The following is a 20,006-nucleotide window of genomic DNA, read 5'->3' on the forward strand; positions in this document are numbered from 1 at the left end:
GTAGAGCCCTGACTCAGCTGCTGCTGCCGCCCGATCCTCCTCTCTTCTGTCAATTGCTCTGTCATGCCTCTGATGCATGGGCATGCTGACGCTGCTCTCTGCCATCTGTGAGTAACACACACTTACATTCAGTGATCGCTGCTGACTCCACACGCATGCACGGGCACACTGGGGTTTCACTTGGGTATGGTCACGTGCTGAAGACTGAAGGGCTTTCACTGATCTGTTTCTCTGGCTTGAGCTTGTGTGTAAATCCTTCTTCCCTTCTTGAATAACTGACTTAACCTTTCTTACTATCTGCTTGGCACATGCCCTTGAATTGCGGTCCGTCTTATTGCTAATCAGTCGTTCCCTACGGAGATCGTTAATCGTTGAAGTCAAACTGCCATCGGTGCATGTTTTGGACGTTAATGTGCATTCGGTGTCCCTAAATAATATTTGGAGATGCAAACAACACTTAAAAGTTTTTAAATGTCATTGCATTGAATAAACAAACTTTTACAAGTCTTTTTTTTTAATACAAGCCAGTTGGTGTAATATTTTATAGGGATGCTCCTACATGGATAATATGTCTACGTATAAAAATTCAATTAATAATATTTTCAATAACCGATATGATTAGATATCAATCTACATTTTGTCAGACTGATTACAAAAAAAGTAGTCATGTTAAAAGTTCAGATCTCTATGTTCTTCAGATGACACCAAAAACCATGTGCAGTGGGACACTTCATCATTTAACTAATACAGGCTTGTTATGGATCATTAGAACATTAGATTATTACAACAATACAGTACAAATTTTATTTCTGTAGCACATTTAAAGTGCTTTCCAGCATAAAGGCAATAGACAGTTACATACATTCACCCAAACGCAAAAAAAAAAAAAAAACATTGTTTACTTTTGTCAATTTTAAAAGGAAAATATAACTTCTAAAATAATGATAAAAATAAGAAAGTGTCTTAATCTTGAAGTAACATCCAAACTATCTATTTTATTTTATATTATTTTGAATAATATGTAGGCCAAATAGAAATAATGTGGTCACCCATGATCACTTTATTGTCTTAAATGTCAGCCTGATTTTTATTTATTGGATCAATAACCATAACATGAAAAACTCATGTCTGAGTCCGCTGAAACCTTCATGACTGCAGTGCACCATGTGTCTTCAAGATTTTATGTGATGCAATAACATTCATACATTTTTAAGTGTTGCTTAAATGTACTATCTGTGGCTTTCTTGATATACGCACTACCAGCACAAACGGGAACTTAACTGTCAATTTCGTTACCGCCCCTTTTTGGGGGAAAACAAACAAGACTTCCCATAGGCTTCAATACAAAATAGCGGCAAAAAGCAAAGTCCATACACAGTCGACAGACGTGAATAACTTAAGTAAGCACTAGGATTAATCATGTCAAGTAATTATATGTCCACCCTGCCTGCCATAGAGCGTGAAAGATACATCCATAAACTTAATTTGGTCAATTTAAAAACTCATTATCCCAGCGTCAAATTGGTGTAACAACCCCACCCAGTGGCCAGAGGTGTCTTGCCGGACATTTACTCATACCTAATCTAATCACCAGGTAAACCAGTGAATGATTTTACTTCATTTGAAAGTAAACATCTTTAAATGTATATATTATGTCCTTATATTTAGAGTACTGAGTGCACTTTCTGTCCAGCTATACAACTAGCCTGGCTTCGCTTTCGATAGCATCATCCGTAATACATAATATTTCCATAACAGCAAGATATGGATGATGGTGGCAGGTAGCCTGGGCTAAATTTGGGTTTTTACAAACATTATTGGTGCACCCAACCACACAACAACTCTTTGGCATGTTGTAAGGTTAGTCCACTTCCTCGATCCGATGCTGTATGGCGGTTTGTTTTCCCCCAAAAGTGGGCGTGAACCTGTTCAGAGACATTCTATGACGTTGCGCCGGTTGTGAGTATGGCAGATCACATGGCTAATTCCAATATAAATGCACTGAATTAACTGCAAAAATGCAGTTAAAATCCCTGATTATCAGAAAAAGTAGTTGGGTGGTATGCTTTGCTTTTTAGCATGTCCTGGCAGCTTCATGGATCTGGTCGATATGTCTGGTGTTTTTAGGCTGTTCTTGGTTCCAGATGCTCTTTTGTGCAGGTTAGGTACCAGCCACTAGGTGGTGTGATGGTTTCATCTTTTAGCTTCTAGGGCCCAGAGCTCCACTAGCTCAGTCCCTTCATCCTGTTTAACCCTTTGTCTGTTCTTCCCCTCTCCCTCTATGGTGACTCCTGTGTGCCTTATTCCAGTGTCATGTAAGTTGGTTAAATTCAGAAATTTCTTCTGCCACTTGTATTGCATGTTCTCTTGAACTGTTTTTTGTTGCTTCTTTTTTGTTTGTGTGTACACAGATTTACAATTCACACACTGATAGTAGTTAAAAATACACTTGTTTGCACTGTCACACATTGGTGCCTTTATTTAAACCCTGTTTTTTGGCTTTGATGGTGATTTTTGGCAATATCAGTTGTGTTTGTGTGTTTTAATTTCTAATTGAAAAAGATGCTGGAGGTTCATTGAGCATTGATTATTATAATATCTACAATACTAGATACAGATCAACCTACATTATAATCCATCCGTCTACTCCAAAATTATTCCTTACCTGACAAGACAAACATAAACAGGCCCATTTTTTTCCATATTCAGTTTATTAGTGGCACTTGCAAAGGTTAGACCCCTATTTATTTGTTACTATTTATTACATAGTGAAGTTTAGATACATTTCACAACATCTAATTCTCTCATGCTAAGTAAGGGACTTGTTTATTGCTTAGTTAGGATCAAATATAGTGCAGCTTAGCTTCGTTTAGCGACTCTGCTTAGGGAATGTCATTTAACATAACCCTCCAACATCTGACCAATCACATTGCACATTGCTCTGTAATTAACCCCTATTGCTTTTTAAAGACCACTTGCTGTCAGTAAGTCTGGCACTGTTATGTTATTAGTTACACTAAGCCTAACAGTTCTTTTCCCACATCACTGTGGCTGTTTCCTGTTTCTCTGCCTGTTCGTGAGTAATCGTGTTTCCTTTTGGTCCTGCTCCGCAGTGGACAACCAGCACATGCTACACTACATCCGGGACAAAACAGCCGTGCCATATTTCTCCAATTTGGTCTGGTTCATAGGCAGCCATGTCATCGAGCTGGACAAGTGTGTGCAGACTGATGAAGAGTAAGGTTTTCGTAACACCTTTTTATGTGCGATTCACCTCCACACCACTAGGTGTCACTACAGACCACATTTGATCACTGAAAATCTGAATTCACAACAAAGCCTGCTCATTAATTTTTGTGATTAAAATATTGCACTTTTTCCTATCTTTACCCATTCTCATCAGACATAAAAACAGAGGAAAACTCAGCGATCTGGTAGCTGAGCACCTGGACCATCTTCACTATCTGAACGACATCCTCATCATCAACTGTGAATTTCTCAATGACGTGCTGACCGACCACCTGCTCAACCGCCTCTTCCTTCCCCTATACGTGTACTCTCTGGTCAGTCAAGAGCAGGTGAGGACACAACTGCACATGTCTGAAAAACAACTAGCATACATCTAGTAGGCTAGTGTTTATTCCAGGCTAACTTTGCATAACCATTGGAGGTGAGGGAATAAAGTCTATACGCTACATTATTGCAAAACCCTTTCAATATAAATTCACTGTTTTGACTTGAGTTATTCTTTTACTTACTCCTGTTCTGCATTTATGACTCTTTTTATACCAACATGGTATATAAGTAATGGCTTCCAAAGTATGTTGAGTAGAAAAATAAACTTAACGCATTCTTCAGTGTCACATGATCCTTCAGAAATCATTCTAATATGCTGATTTGCTTCTCAAGAAAAAATTCTCATTATTATCAATGTTTAAAACAGTTTTTGTGGAAACCATGAAACGATTAAAAGAAAGTTCAAAGTAACAGCATTTATTTGAAATAGAAGTTTTGGTAAAAATGTAATTCTTTACTGTGACTTCCGATCAGTTTGACGCACCTTTGCTGAATAACATACTAATTTCTTAATATTTTATTTCTTAAAAAAAAGAAATCATATATATATATTTTACTGACCCCAAACTTTTGAATGGTAGTGTATGCATATACAGTGGGTACGGAAAGTATTCAGACCCCCTTAAATGTTTCACTCTTTGTTATATTGCAGCCATTTGCTAAAATCATTTAAGTTAATTTTTTTCCCTCATTAATGTACACACAGCACCCCATATTGACAGAAAAACATAGAATTGTTGACATTTATGCAGATTTATTAAAAAAGAAAAACTGAAATATCACATGGTCCTAAGTATTCAGACCCTTTGCTCAGTATTTAGTAGAAGCACCCTTTTGATCTAATACAGCCATGAGTCTTTTTGGGAAAGATGCAACAAGTTTTTCACACCTGGATTTGGGGATCCTCTGCCATTCCTCCTTGCAGATCCTCTCCAGTTCTGTCAGTTCTGTCAGGTTGGATGGTAAACATTGGTGGACAGCCATTTTTAGGTCTCTCCAGAGATGCTCAATTAGGTTTAAGTCAGGGCTCTGGCTGGGCCATTCAAGAACAGTCACAGAGTTTTTGTGAAGCCACTCCTTTGTTATTTTAGCTGTGTGCTTAGGGTCATTGTCTTGTTGGAAGGTAAACCTTCGGCCCAGTCTGAGGTCCTGAGCACTCTGGAGAAGGTTTTCGTCCAGAATATCCCTGTACTTGGCCGCATTCATCTTTCCCTCGATTGCAACCAGTCGTCCTGTCCCTGCAGCTGAAAAACACCCCACAGCATGATGCTGCCACCACCATGCTTCACTGTTGGGACTGTATTGGACAGGTGATGAGCAGTGCCTGGTTTTCTCCACACATACCGCTTAGAATTAAGGCCAAAAAGTTCTATCTTGGTCTCATCAGACCAGAGAGTCCTTCAGGTGTTTTTTAGCAAACTCCATGCGGGCTTTCATGTGTCTTGCACTGAGGAGAGGCTTCCGTCGGGCCACTCTGCCATAAAGCCCCGACTGGTGGAGGGCTGCAGTGATGGTTGACTTTCTACAACTTTCTCCCATCTCCCGACTGCATCTCTGGAGCTCAGCCACAGTGATCTTTGGGTTCTTCTTTACTTCTCTCACCAAGGCTCTTCTCCCCCGATAGCTCAGTTTGGCCGGACGGCCAGCTCTAGGAAGGGTTCTGGTCGTCCCAAACGTCTTCCATTTAAGGATTATGGAGGCCACTGTGCTCTTAGGAACCTTAAGTGCAGCAGAATTTTTTTTGTAACCTTGGCCAGATCTGTGCCTTGCCACAATTCTGTCTCTGAGCTCTTCAGGCAGTTCCTTTGACCTCATGATTCTCATTTGCTCTGACATGCACTGTGAGCTGTAAGGTCTTATATAGACAGGTGTGTGGCTTTCCTAATCAAGTCCAATCAGTATAATCAAACACAGCTGGACTCAAATGAAGGTGTAGAACCATCTCAAGGATGATCAGAAGAAATGGACAGCACCTGAGTTAAATATATGAGTGTCACAGCAAAGGGTCTGAATACTTAGGACCATGTGATATTTCAGTTTTTCTTTTTTAATAAATCTGCAAAAATGTCAACAATTCTGTGTTTTTCTGTCAATATGGGGTGCTGTGTGTACATTAATGAAAAAAAAAATAATGATTTTAGCAAATGGCTACAATATAACAAAGAGTGAAAAATTTAAGGGGGTCTGAATACTTTCCGTACCCACTGTAATAGTGATCCAAGCATGTAACTATCTAGTTTTCATGCCACGTGATGATTTTTTTTTTCCAGTCTGAAGAGCGCAAGATCAACCCTCAGGTGTCTCTCTACCTGCTGTCACAGGTACAGTGCTTCAGTTTTGTTAAAACTTGAAACTAGAATAGCCACCATACTCATGACGTGAGCTGTGGTCAGGTGACAACATATGATGTCCCGCTGTCTCTAGGTGTTCCTAATCATCCACTACCAGCCGCTTGTCCACTCCCTGGCTGATGTTGTTCTGAACGGAGACCTGTCAGTGTTCACCCTGCAGCCTGAACAGAGCGCTCACAAGAGTTCAGTGAGTACATTCACCAGTTGACCTCTTCATTTGGATGTGCATGCAATAGGTAACCAGAAGGATGCTGTATTGATCCCCACTAGGAGCCATGAACCATTTCTTAGGTTTTATGGGAACAAGTGGCTCCTAGTCGATAAAAATGTTGTTCTAAATGCCCTTTCACATGACCTTGACACTGTGTGGTGACGTCATGCTTAAAGTTATATCAAACTAAAGTAATATCACTGTGTTTGCAGTTGCTATTTTTACCAATAATTTTGCACACTTTCTGTTTTCTTGTGTACTAGCAACCTTGTTTGCTATCACGTAAAAAAAGTGTGGTTAAGTCCTTATGTGAAAGGTTATTTAGTTTAAAGGGCATTTATTTCTGTCCCACAGTTACAGATACTTGGTAGATTTCTCTCTCTCTTTCATAAGCAGTTTGAGGTTTATTGGCCTCTATCTGATATTTACTTGATGTCAAAGGAGTTGTCATGGCTACATCAAACTGACCAAACTTTCCCCTACCTCAAGGAAAAATCTATCAATGGGTCAGTTTTACAGTGAAGCATGTGTCCAATTAGCTTGCTAAATGTTATCACTTCTGTTGATCACTTAAAAGATGTCATTCGAGCGCTACAGTCTCACCGTGCCCTTTTTTTAAAATATAAGATGCATATCGGCCACAAATAAATTTCTCAGAAAAGAGGTAGTTACGAAACGCCACTGCTCCAGTCTGTGGATGAGATGGTTGAAGAGGAGAATACTTCTTTGTGGTTCGCCTATGCCCTTGTTATTTTCATGAGGGTATTTACACTGAGGTAAGGGAGACAGATAAGAGCGCTGCGATATCACTGGTGTTAATAGGCTGCTTTGATGTTTTCTCAACAGCAGACAGCACTGCAGCGTGTAGGTGGATGTGAGACTGATTGTGTAGAGCAGCAATGTAGCGCATAACTTGTTTTTGCTTTTTTTTATTGTCTGGATATCAGAATCCGGGCCAGGCCGTGCATATGCACATATGCAAATATTTTGCAATGAAAGCGTCCCGAATGTTTGGCTGGTTGAGTTGTTAGCTTGCACCTGGCAAAAACAAAATCACTTAAATGTCAGATTTGTTTCTGTGAGAGGAGAATGTCATGCATGCTTGAACTAGGTTTCCACTCTTTTGAGACTGTTATCATGTGAGAAGCATCTCAGTTAGTAGTGTTTATGTTTATGCAATGATATTAAGTTGCAACATGAATTAGGCAATGCCAGCAGATAGTTGGCAGATTCATTTTTGCCATTGCTCATACTTTAATGTGTAATACTCTAAAAACCTATCAACACATGCACTCTGAACATCTTAGCAACAACCTGGCAACAATCTATGACGTCATTTCCTAAGTAAAATAATTAGAATATATTTGTTTTGGACTTATCACCAGTGATCCTTGGTTATTTGAAATTATACTGTTTTGGCTGATTCAAAACAACACAGTTTGAAATGAAATCAACAACAGTCGACATGAAAATCCGTTTCACTATAATTTACATCACAATATAGAAGAAAAGATGTTGCTACTTCCACTTCATTGTGACTTTAATGTACATTTACATTTATGTGTTTGGCAGACACTTTTATCTATTGATGGCATGTATTGTACCAGTTCATGGCTTGGTGTTGCTTGCGTTATGCATATATATTAGGGATGCTCCGATCAGGATTTTTGCAGCCGATACCGAGTACCGATTTCTTGTCATGGTGATCGGCCAATACCGACGCCGATTCTGATGCTTCAAGCTTTATATAACATGTAATAATGTTATATAAATATTCACAAAAAATATTCCTTATACAGTGAACATTTTAATATTCCTTTAAAATGGTGTTTATGCATAACATATTATGTATATCAGGATACTTAATATAAGACAAAAATAAATGCAAACAAAATGTGTCTGATGCAAAAGTCCTAGTTAGTGACTAGGACTCGAGTCGCATTTTTATAGCCTTCAGACTTGACTTGACTTGAAATGACTCCAGACTTTACTCGACTCGAGGAAAAGGACTTGTGAATATTTTAAAAGAAATTCAAGGCTCAGGGTCGTTTATGGTAAATGTCTCTCAGCGCCATATCCTCGTATTTTTTTCTAAACGGGCGCTGTTGATTATCCATGCACGGGTCGGGTAATAAAAAAAAAATGCATTTTGATTATTTGCGGGTGGGTCGTGGGTGGATAAAATAAATCATAAATGATGCAATATTAAAATTTTTTAAATACATTTTTTCATTAGGCAGACGATTTCATTTGTGTGTGTGTGTGTGTTTGTTCGCTTGATTGGGAAGTTGCAATGACAGAAACGCTGACATTCCAGATAAAGTTTAAAAGGAGTAAAGCCTCTGTTAATGCTATTGAGTAGGCTAATATGGCCAAAGAAGATAATTTGTTTTATAAATAAATGTTTGTAGAGCAGTCGCGATCAGCTGCTGTGCCCGTGGACCCGTAAAGCCTGCGCAGCTGCAGACGTGTGCAGTGATGCGCAGATCAGCTCTAATGTCACTGAATCTGCTGTTAAAAATGAACCATCCATTCATCATATTATCATGCAAAACATACACAACATATAGCGAATAGGGATGTACCGATACCACTTTTTCCAGTACTCGCCCGATACCGATACTTTTATTTTTGGTACTTGTCGATACCGAGTACAGATACCGATATTTTCATTGCATTTGTACATTTTTTAAATATTGGGTACAGAAACCAACAGAGTATGTATAATGTTAGTTGGTTAACTTAATTTACCAAATAGATACAGTCAAACCAAAATTTATTCAGACACCTTCAACATTTCTCACATTATCACAGTTTATTCGCTATAGTTTATGGTAGTAAAATATGACAAGAACTCAGAGTTAAACTGTGTCAGAACAAATTCAGCTCGATAATATCAGATAACTTTGATAGAAAGGTATGTGATGCATTACAATCAACCAAAATTATTCAGACAGCTGTTAGTATGACAATATTTACACAACTATCAATACTTTGTCAGGCAACCCTTAGCCTTAATGACAGCCTGTAGTCTCCTGGGCATGCTGTCGACCAGGTTCATGCAAACCTGAACTTCAGTTTTTTTCCCAGACTCGGTCTGAATAATTTTTGGTCCCAAATTTGTATCAATTTTATTGGTAGTCCACTGTATGAAGAATTTTTGGATATAATATGTCACAGTTTACTTTATTTTGCTATCCTCACTTACATAAATGAACTATAGTGTCCTGCACCCACTAGTAAAAAATATCAAAAATTATATTTGGTCTCTGAATAATTTTTGGTTTGACTGTATATCCTTCGGTTATTTTCACACTTAATTATGCACATTAAAATGTATTTTACAAGTTTTTGTTACTCTCACTGTTCATTTTTTTTTTTTTGCTCTATGCAGGGTTCCCACGGGTCCTTGAAATCCTTGAAAGTTTGTGAATCTGATTAAAAATTTTCAAAGCCCTGGAAAGTTTTTGAAAATAAACAAACATGGATACAGGTCCTTGAAAATTCCATATGGTTCCCTCCGGTCCGCTAATGTGTTATTTCGCCAACACTTTGTGCATACTAGCTTGCTTGATTTACGTTGCACATTAATGCGTTACGTTGTTTCCCACGTGAGGTACTTTGTGTTGTTCGTTGCCATGACGTTCACACGCACACAAAACTACTAAGATGGTACCTCAACGTTTCACAGACACACCGTGAAACATTGCAAAAATAGGCTGAAACTGCTGAAATGTGATGCCTGGAAAATGCAAGTTTCAAGATATTTGGCTCACCAAAGAAGATTACAAAGAATGGCTTGCCAGAGATCCAAAGGATGTAATGTTGAATTGCTTTGCTTGTTAAGATAATGTAAAGCCATGAGGCAAGAAAAACTTAGAAGCATATTCATATATCTTAAAACTTCTGATTACATGAGCCTAAGCTCTTTTCAATAAAATCCATGCAAAAGTTAATATCAGATCATTTTAGAATACGGTATAGTATGTACCAAATATTATTCAATTTTACTGAAAAAGAGAAATACGACAAATATCAGATTTCTGTCATATGGCCAAAAATAAATGCAAAAAAAAAAAAAAATTGCTTTTTTGCATAGTTGTGTTTGACACATGAAAACTGTAACAATGTATCTTACAAGGTGACACGGTGTAACCTTTGCTCTCACTTGAAATGTGTCCCCACATTAATTCCTTGAATTTGAGGGTATTGGACCTGGAAAGTCCTTGAAAGGTACTTGAATTTGAAGTTAACCAAGGTGTGGGAACCCTGTCTATGGTACATCATCTTTAATTCAGTTGCATTAGAGCTGCTAAAATCACGTGTTTTGCTGTAATAATGCAGGGAACCACTCGTTATAAATCTCCTAACTGTGATATTTTCAGAAATAGAAGTCGCCTTTTTCTTTGCTTTTCTTTCTAATGCAGAAACACTCATGAAGCAAGCAAAACATGCACAACGTGCGCACGTATTTGTACTGGTGCAGAATGAGAGGGACAGTACAGCCTAGCGCATTTCACACAGGCTGCTAGTTTCACTTTCGCCAGAAAGTCGTGTTTGCTTAAGGTTGAAAATAAATTATTTATTTTATAGTGAATGCCCCTATAAATTGTCTTATATTTACGATTCAGTTTTAATCCAAGTGATGCATGCTATGTGAGCGAACATCAACAAAGATCAAAGAAGTGCACGCGCGCTCTCTCTCCCTCCCTCCCTACCATTAAGTAACTTGTGCATTGTTTTGCTTACTTGTTTTTGACATATCCGACCGAACTACAAACGTTCCAGTGACGTCTGTGAGAAAAGTATATTCACTCGACAAGCTCGCGCATCTGCGCCGCCGCGCGCTCAATCTACTCAGCGCTTTGCTTTTCAGTTCGCGCACATCAGCTATAAAGGCATTAATACTGAATGTTTAACATTATTCATTGCATACATCTGCTTCGTAGACGTCCTTAATCTCTAATAACTCCATTCTGCTGCATGTTGTCCTGTTTCTTTGTCGGAATATGACACTTATCACATGCTGTGAGGTATCGGCGCTTGGTATCGGGGCATTTTAACGAGTACGAGTACATGAGCTCAGTATCGGTATCGGTGCATCCCTAATAGCGAATTGGACATTGTTTCTCGAAACGTCATAGCATTTCCACACCAGCGATGACTTGCAGCTAGTGCTGTCAGTCGATTAAAAAATTTAATCGCATTAATCACAGTCATGGATGGATAATCATGTTTAATCACAAATTTAAAATACTAGGATTTACCTGTAAATGTGTTGAAATAAAGAAATGCATGACAAACTAGTTTAAGGAAACAGAACCTTTCACACTTCCGCCAGGTATGAGACAATCCTTATTCTTTTGTTTTTATTCAGCCATTATCAGCCTTTATACTGGCAATAAAACGTTTACCAAGTCACATTGCTTCAATCCCAGTATACATTTACCCAACTATTATCAAAAGTATTTTTAAATAAATACAACAAAACATTTTCTTGCGACCTTACGTGAAGTGTTATGACAAAATGCATTATGAAGAAGAATTGGACCTGTTCTGCAGCTGCATTAGAGCTAATATTAGCATTATGCTTCATAAGACAATTTATGAGATTAATAGTAGTCTTTTACTCAGAACTCACTTCAAACCACCATCGAGTGTTTGTAATAACTTCCTTTTGCGATCACATGTGGAATTTGGTCATTTACTGTTGTTAAAATATGCTATTTATATCCTTTTATATCGCTGCACAAATGAGCATTTCAGATGTACACATTCTTCTCAAGAAAATCACATACAAATATCCTATCGTAATCGCGTGTTTATTATCTTATATAATCTATAGTGGCTGTTGTCATGTTTATTTCTGCTGTGTAAAAGCCTGAACATGTATGCTCTGCTGAAACTCACATTGTTTGTGATGTTATAACCGCCTCTCCGTTCTTAAGTTGCCAGGGATACATTCCAAGTATAATACACATTAGTAAAAGGAACTATTTTATCGCAACTGTATTTTCAAAATAGCCCACTTAGCACTTCACTGTCTTCACTGATTCTCACATCTTTATATAGCCTAGTGTTGAGTGCAGTATATCAGCAAAGAGTGAACAAAATTAAGTGAGGATCCGTTTGCAGTGCAGTCCGTGAGCAGTGCAGAAGCAGCACGGGCTCATTGTGCTTTCACACAAGATGCATTTGAGTGCGCTATGATTCGCGGCTGTTTGAAATGGGACATGTACGCGTGCGTCGGACAGCTGGAGTTGTCGCAGAAACGACTTTTCCCCATACTTTTATCCTATGTGAAGGTTACTTTAGAAATAAATAACTGTCATCGTAAATTTAGTTTGTAACATGCTTCTGTGACAGCTTTGTAGTTTAATCGATGTTGTTTTGCGATGTTAAGTTTAATGCAATAAAATTTGGTTTTCCATGGTTAACCTAGGCTATTTGTGTTCAATCATTAACCTTAAATAATTAAAAACTCACATAATAAACAAGAATAAACAAATCAATAATTTTGCATTCGTATGCATTTACTCATTTACTAACTGCTTGTTTTCTAAAAAAAAAAAAAAAAAAAAAAACACTAACTAGCTTTATGTATTCTGTCTTGTTTTCTTTTTATTTATTATACAACTAACAAAAGCAAAAAAAGGCCTCTAACACTAGCTTGCTCTATTCTTTTTCTATTCTACGCTGTTAGACATTTCAAAGGGTTTTTACAGTAACTTACTGGCAACACTGTTAAAACAGACACAATAATTAAAAAATATCAAATTCTTTATTTAAAACATTGCATGGAACACTTCCAATGCTGGAACAGTGCATCTTTACCATTTCTCCTGTCTTAGGACGTTTTGCAGTGCATTATGTTGTGTTCTCTGGATTCATCCTCACAAAGAATCTTTAGGCAACAGAAACATAATGAGGAAAAAAGACAAACAGCCAAAGACAAACATCTGCAATACCCAGGTGCTGCTCCAAAACGTGGCCACCACCGTTGCTCACCATCCACTTTGTTAGTGACAGAAATGTCTTCTCTGAAAAACAAGAAGTAGAAATGGCACACTTTTAAAAGGCAAACTCCATATAGAATACACAAATCTCTCAAAACCATAGTTGTTCTCTTACCATGAATTATCAGTCTCAGGGTGGCTGGCCTGCTCGTGTCTTTCTTGATGCTTCATTGCAGTTGCCTTTAAAACACAAATACAAAAAAAAAATCTTAAATTCCATTAAAAACTATAACAAACTAATTCTAAAACTATAAAAGGCAGCTAGCCATAAAACTTGTTTAACCAAGCTAAAATACGATTTTATTTTCTCAGGCTACTGGCCAACATTAACTACTAACACCTGAACTAAATTTCACATTAGTTAAGCTAATGTTAATATAAGATAAGCGTTGCTTGTTAAAAATAATTTTAATTCGGTAACTTAATTCAATAAGCTGACAAAAGTCGTTTGAAACGACAGCGCAGTTTACCATAGTTTACCAAGTTTGTTACCGCCATGTTGACGGGGTAAATGTTACTAACGTTAGGTAAACTAGTGTGCAAAAATATGACACAAACACACAGACAAATGTACATATATTTTTACCTTGCTTGCTGGTCTTATTTTCTCGTAAGGTGCATCGACACACAGCGCAGATGTTCTCCGGAGCTCTTCCACTCATCCCTGGGCAAAACCCACGGTGCTGCCCCTCAGACTCGAAAAGACAATATAGAACCCATTATACTATCTACAGTGGATGCGGACAGTAACGTGATGCCCCGGTATATTTCTGCCATACAGATGTACTCCAAGCTCTCATGCTGTTTCTGACAGGAAGTACGAACGGATTTTCCAATCATTAAAGTGATGTAACACGTCCAGTGTAGTCAGTCCCAAGCTGTTGCAGCGTTGTAGACACGATGCAGAGCAAATCATGTTAATCCAAATGTAAGAAATGAGGAAAATAAAACAACCTCAATGGCGCCAAAGAAGCCGTTACAGCAAATACAGTAGTGTACACCAATTAAAAAAAATACAGTAAGTCTTTGTATGTGGGGTCTGACGTCACAGAAAATTCCCATGATGCAAAGGGTATTACAGTTATTTACTGGAAAGGGAATTTGAAGTATTATACTGGGTGATATACAGTAAATAACTGCAGAAATTACAGAAATGTAATTGTGTAACAGTAACAGTGTGTAACAGTGTATCTGTTTTCTTTTTATTTATTATATAAGCTAATTAAAAAACTGTGTTACGCTAACTGAGGCTTGTTATAGCACTTGCATATCATTGCTCTTTTGTTGATTTTGATTGCTTCCATTGTCCTCATTTGTAAGTCACTTTGGATAAAAGCGTCTGCTAAATGACTAAATGTAAATGTATTTTTAATATCAATGCTGTTTAAGACAATAGCACCATCCCCTGCCCATTATAATGTGACAAATTCATAGCTAATTTAAAGGTAATGTCACCTCCAAATTAGAGTAATTTGGACAGTCACGCTAAATGGAGTCGAGGAGTTGATTCCATCGACTCCTATGGTGGGAGTTGGAGTCGACTTCGATATTAAATAAAGATAATGTTCCATGAAGATATTTTGTACATTTCCTACTGTAAATATATCAAAACTTACTTTTTGATTAGTAATATGCATTGCTAAGGACTTAACTTGGACAACTGTAAAGGCGATTTTCTCAATATTTTGATTTTTTTTGCACCCTTTTTGCATTTTTTTTTGTTTGCTTTAAAAACAATACAGATAATTAAAATTTGAAAAGTTGATGATGTTATCACAAATATATTCTTAGAATAGTTATTAATTAGTGCTCTGGTAATAGTAGACCAGCTTCAGTACACCATCCTGTACTATTCTGGTAAATGTTTGTTTATCATCAGCAAAAAAAAAAATAATAATAATGATACAAGCAGCCTTTTCAGGGAAATGGTCTGTGTTCTCATATGTGTCAGTATTATCAAAAGCCATTTCCTCTTTCCCATTCTCTGGCTCTTTCTGTGGTCTGTTTCTGTGTCTCACCTCTCAGGCTTAACCACAGCTTGCTCTACTAGACCCTTTTTTACAAGCTGACAGTAATCTGTCAAACCCAGCTTCCCTAAACCAGTGCGACTTGTGTGACTGCAATTTCAGATCAGTTTAAGAAAAGGGGATATTTAAACAAAAATGCTTTGTTCAAGACAACAACACAAATTGCAGATCTTTAAGTCCAAAATGAAGATGTAAACACGTACTGTAGATCATATAAACTGCACTGTGTTGAAAGTAAATAGACCATAACAGCAACATTAAGTTTGTATTCAGTGCTGTGATATGAAGTCATTTTGCTGACTGCTACATTTTTGGTTTGCACGAAACTGTTGACTGCATGCATATCCTTGCAGCCATATACTGTAAACAAAACTCTGTCTGCCTCTGCAAAACTCAACACATCATTATGCTGTAAGGTCCTAGTTTGTATTGAATTTCATGGGAGAAAATGTTGTTTATAGCATATGATGACTGTAATGAGAAATATGTGTGTATCTATGGATATGCATAAGCGTGTGGATTAAATAGTTAGCTTCAAATGGTTAAATGTAGGGTTATGCAACATCATGATCATTTTTCAGATTTCAGTACAAATACCCCAAAAAATACCCAAGCGACAATAAAGACGCTATTCAAAATTAATTGGCTAATTGTTTAAAGGGGTCATGAACTGCCTTTTTATTATTATTTTGTACTGTTCTCTGAGGTCCCCTTATAATGTTATCAAGATTTTACATCAAAAAACATAAAAATTTTGAAGTTATAGCCTATTTCCTGTCCTGTTTTGACCCTGTTTTCAGAATGTTCTGTTTGAATTGGCATAGCGGATTGTAGACTTGTAAGTTGGCATGTCCAATGTCAATGATCGGGATCGAGGCCGATCAAGCATTTTTTTTAACTGATTGTATCGGCTCTGCTAAGCCCAATCCTTATTTTATTAGAGATGTTCCGATACCCTTTTTCCCTTCCCGATACCGATTCCGATACCTAGGCTCAGGGTATCGGCTGATACCGAGTACTGATCCGATACCCGGGTGTGTATCTGGTTATACAGTTGTATGTACTACTAGCCCTGTATGAATTAATACAATTATTTTAGGGTGTGCTTCACCATATATAGATAGATAGATAGTCTGGCGAGTAATTTTAACTGAATTTAGGACCGGTGGTGGTGCTTTTTTGGTCATTCAGTGTTTCTGTAAAAATGGGGAAAAACTATCAATAATACTGATAAGATAATCATACTATGAATTATACTAAGAACAATATAAAACGCACTAATGATTAACGAGCTGCTGGATTCATGAATATTAATCACGTTGTCTGCATTGGCTCGAACGGATTTGCTGAAATCAAAACAGGGACGATAATAGGTGAGCGCCAGCCAATGAGATTGTTGTTTGCGCATTAGCTCCGCCTACGACCGGAGAACCCGGCAGTTAAGCTGAAGAATTCCAAAGGAACTCCGTTATTTTGACAGAAAAATACAACAAAGAATAACGTTTACATACCATGCAGAATTGACGCGCTACATGTAAGACTCCCTCGCTCGCTCTCCCTCTCCCTCTCCCTCTCTCTCTCTGCGTGTGAGGAAAAAAGCAAAGCGAGTCGTGCGCTTCACACTAGAGCTTACGTACGTCAAATACAGCTGCGCTGCGCATTCATTCAGATGAACTGAAAAATAGATCGCTTGATGGAGAGAGAAACTCTGAAGCGCTCAGAGTGTTCAGCGAGTGACAATATGTCTGTGCTAAACTTATACATAGCCTCCCAGTAAAATCTGATCATTTATTAGCCAGTGGCTAATATTAGACATCATTTAGTTGCCCAGGGTGAAGATTTAGTCGCATATGCGAGTGATTTAACTTTTGGCAATGTGCTATCACGTTTGTATTTCTTCTTCGCTGCTCTAAATAGTGGTTGCTTGTGTGGCAACACAGCACAACTTCCTGTGTTTGCATTCTGAGCAGCGAAGAAGAACTGATTTCCGATTTGCAGCGTTAAGCAAAGCTAGCGCGCATAACTATAGGTCTTGTTTAAAAATGGTATCGGATCGGTACATGGGTTCAAGTACTCGCCGATACCGATGCCAGAATTTTTTGTGGTATCGGTGGAATTTCCGATACTAGTATCGGAATCGGAACAACCCTATATTTTATGTCAGCTGTCATGCTGTCAGTGGCAGTATTCACCTTCCAGTAGATTTGCTAACCGCCATTAAATGAAAACAAGACGCTCAAATGTGAATGTGCGTGTTCAGCTGCGATTAAAAACAACAACATAAGAAATGTGCGTGCGTGATGCACGAGAACCAGCGAGGTCTGTTCTAGCGCTTCACACACGTTTGAGCTTCCGCGTTCAGTGCACACTTTTGTAATGATCGTTCAGTCATTTATCGGTTACTTTTATCTGCCGTCAGACTATCTTGGGACGTCATTGCCATAACGCACTGCTATGGGTTGCATTCTTGCTTCAGATTTGACTGACAGACTGGCATTCTGACACTGTGAGCTTCATGCTTTCTAATAGGGATGCACGTTATTGGATTTTTGCCAATTCAAGTTTATTTGTATAGCTTTTTACGATACAAATTGTTGCAAAGCAGCTTTACAGAAAATGAAGTTTCTACAATATATTTATATATTGTAGAAACTTAAAATATTTAACTTATGACAGAATTACCAAATTTTGCCATATGTTGTCTGAGGGTTGGCATCCTCTGAGGGGTTGGCATCATCCCTTCTCAGGTGTTTGGTCATCTCAGATCATTTAAGGGTTGGATCCAGACCCGAAGCTTCTGTAATTCCTAGTTACCAGAAACAGAGAAACAAATAGAGACATAATTAGCGTAGCTGTTGTTCCATCCAAGCAAAAATGATTTGTTCAACCCAAGCTAAATAATAATGTGCGTTTGATCAGATATAACTGCAGTACAAGATTATATGATGCATTATGTGAATGCCTGGCTAAAGAGATGTGTTTTTAATCTAGATTTAAACTGAGAGAGTGTGTCTGAACCCTGAACGTTATCAGGAAGGCTATTCCAGAGTTTGGGAGCCAAATGTAAAAAAACGTTTTGCGACCTTAGGGAGCGAGTTGGATTGTAGCGTGGTAGAAGGTGCGCAGGAGCTAAACCATTTAGGGCCTTATAGGCAAGTAATAATATTTTGTATCTGATACGGAACTTAAAGGGATAATTTCAAGAGGTCTTACAGTTGGGGATGGAAAGACAAGAACCGCGATACAGCTGGTTTAAACTTCAAAAGGCAATGATGTCATTGAATAAATATGAGTTTGGTGTAGGGAATATCAACAAGTCTTAGTGCTCCTAGTGCTTTACACTGACAAATAACAGTTTGAAAATGTGTTGTTCACTTTTTATTTTAAGTTGGACCAACTTAAATTTATTAAATTGCAATTACTTAAAAGTTCTTATGGTCCATGATATTAGTACAGATTCTGTGTAATAAACAAAATGTAAAAAACAAATAAATAAAACACGTTTATTCTGTGGCACCTAAAAAAATAATTTGGCGCCTAAGTTTTTTCTTATAGGAGCCAGTGGCTCCTTGCTCGATTTTTTTGTCTGGAGCCCTGATATATAAAATTACTTAATTTGCAAGTGTCATGTTTGTGATTTTATTATTATTATTTATTTTTATTTATTTTTTCATTAAACAGGGCTTGCAAAATTTCAAAATTCCTGGTAGCCCTTCGGGCAGGTAGTCTTCAGATTTTGGTAGCCCGAAAATTAATTGAACTAGCCCAAATTAAAAATATAGAAAATCAGATAGGAGTATAAAATGTCAATCAAAAATATTTTCAATACACAAATATCAACAAATATGAAGGAAGGAATCTTATTTCACTATTTACAGGGTATCTGCAGAATTTTTAAAAATAAATTTAAGGCAATTTATGACCCATTTTAAGAGCTTTTAATTTTTTAATTTTTAATTACTTTTAATTTAATTAGAAGTAGGCCAGCAGCACCCCCTCCAGATTAAATCTCCTTACCGAACGGGCGTTAGGACCGGGGGAGGCTGCCACTGCACGTGCTATTACTGTTTATACACAGAATGTGTCGTTCTGTAAGTGCTTTCACAGATTAAGTGCAGCAATCTAAATCAGTGAATCTAATCGTCATTCAGACAAAACTTTGCTTTAAAAATGAGCCACACTGCTGACATGATCTAATCACTAGCACACCCTGAGCACGTTAGTTAATGTATTCCTCTTATCGGCAAGACATATCAGCAGAATTTCTCATATCAGGCCGATGCCAATATTTACATTTAAAATCATTATCGACTGATTCCGATATCAGTCCGATAATATCGTGCATCTCTACTTTCTAACTATATCTCCACTTTTTTACCTTTATGTTGCAATTATTTTCCTAATTTTATTTTTAAAATACAAGAAGTGTACGTAGTCGGCACTGCATCATCTTTTAGTTTCAATCTTTCTGAAAATCCTGCGTCGAATTGTGCTTTGTTTGTAAACAAATTCTCGGTAAAATTAAGTGAACAAAGGACCAAGTTCTTACTGACAAGGTCTGGAACTTCATTAAAAATAAAGTTCATTCACTCTTTCCTAACATTGGGATCAGAGGGAAGGCAATGCAAAGACTTTTCACAGCCTGGCACTGCACAGCGTCTTGTTGTCTTTGGAGCCAACTTTTATCATTTGGTTTCTGCGTAGACCTGCATTTGCCTCTCTCATTATTTACACAACATGTATGAATCGGTGGGCGGGGCTAAACAGGCAGCGATGCAGAAGCAGGCGTTGATCTTCTTCTGCAGAGGCGGAGTTTAGCCACACT

The 20,006-nt window shown here is 37.7% G+C and overlaps 1 protein-coding gene across 3 annotated transcripts in view; it reads left to right on the forward strand.

Annotated features, from left to right (window-relative positions):
* Nucleotides 1-20,006, forward strand: part of clec16a (C-type lectin domain containing 16A) — a 73,804-nt gene that overhangs the window by 3,536 nt on the left and 50,262 nt on the right. For 2 of the 3 annotated variants that reach the window (XM_058768454.1, XM_058768455.1), the window contains exons 6-9: nucleotides 3,114-3,237; nucleotides 3,404-3,578; nucleotides 5,847-5,897; nucleotides 6,001-6,114. In XM_058768454.1, coding sequence (XP_058624437.1) covers nucleotides 3,114-3,237; nucleotides 3,404-3,578; nucleotides 5,847-5,897; nucleotides 6,001-6,114 — 464 coding nt within the window. Of the gene's footprint in view, nucleotides 1-2; nucleotides 2,316-3,113; nucleotides 3,238-3,403; nucleotides 3,579-5,846; nucleotides 5,898-6,000; nucleotides 6,115-20,006 lie in introns of those variants that run through there. The other variant, XM_058768456.1, reaches the window with a different exon arrangement.

Source organism: Onychostoma macrolepis, chromosome 03 (assembly GCF_012432095.1).
Source record: "Onychostoma macrolepis isolate SWU-2019 chromosome 03, ASM1243209v1, whole genome shotgun sequence".
In the NCBI taxonomy this organism is placed as follows: domain Eukaryota; kingdom Metazoa; phylum Chordata; class Actinopteri; order Cypriniformes; family Cyprinidae; genus Onychostoma; species Onychostoma macrolepis.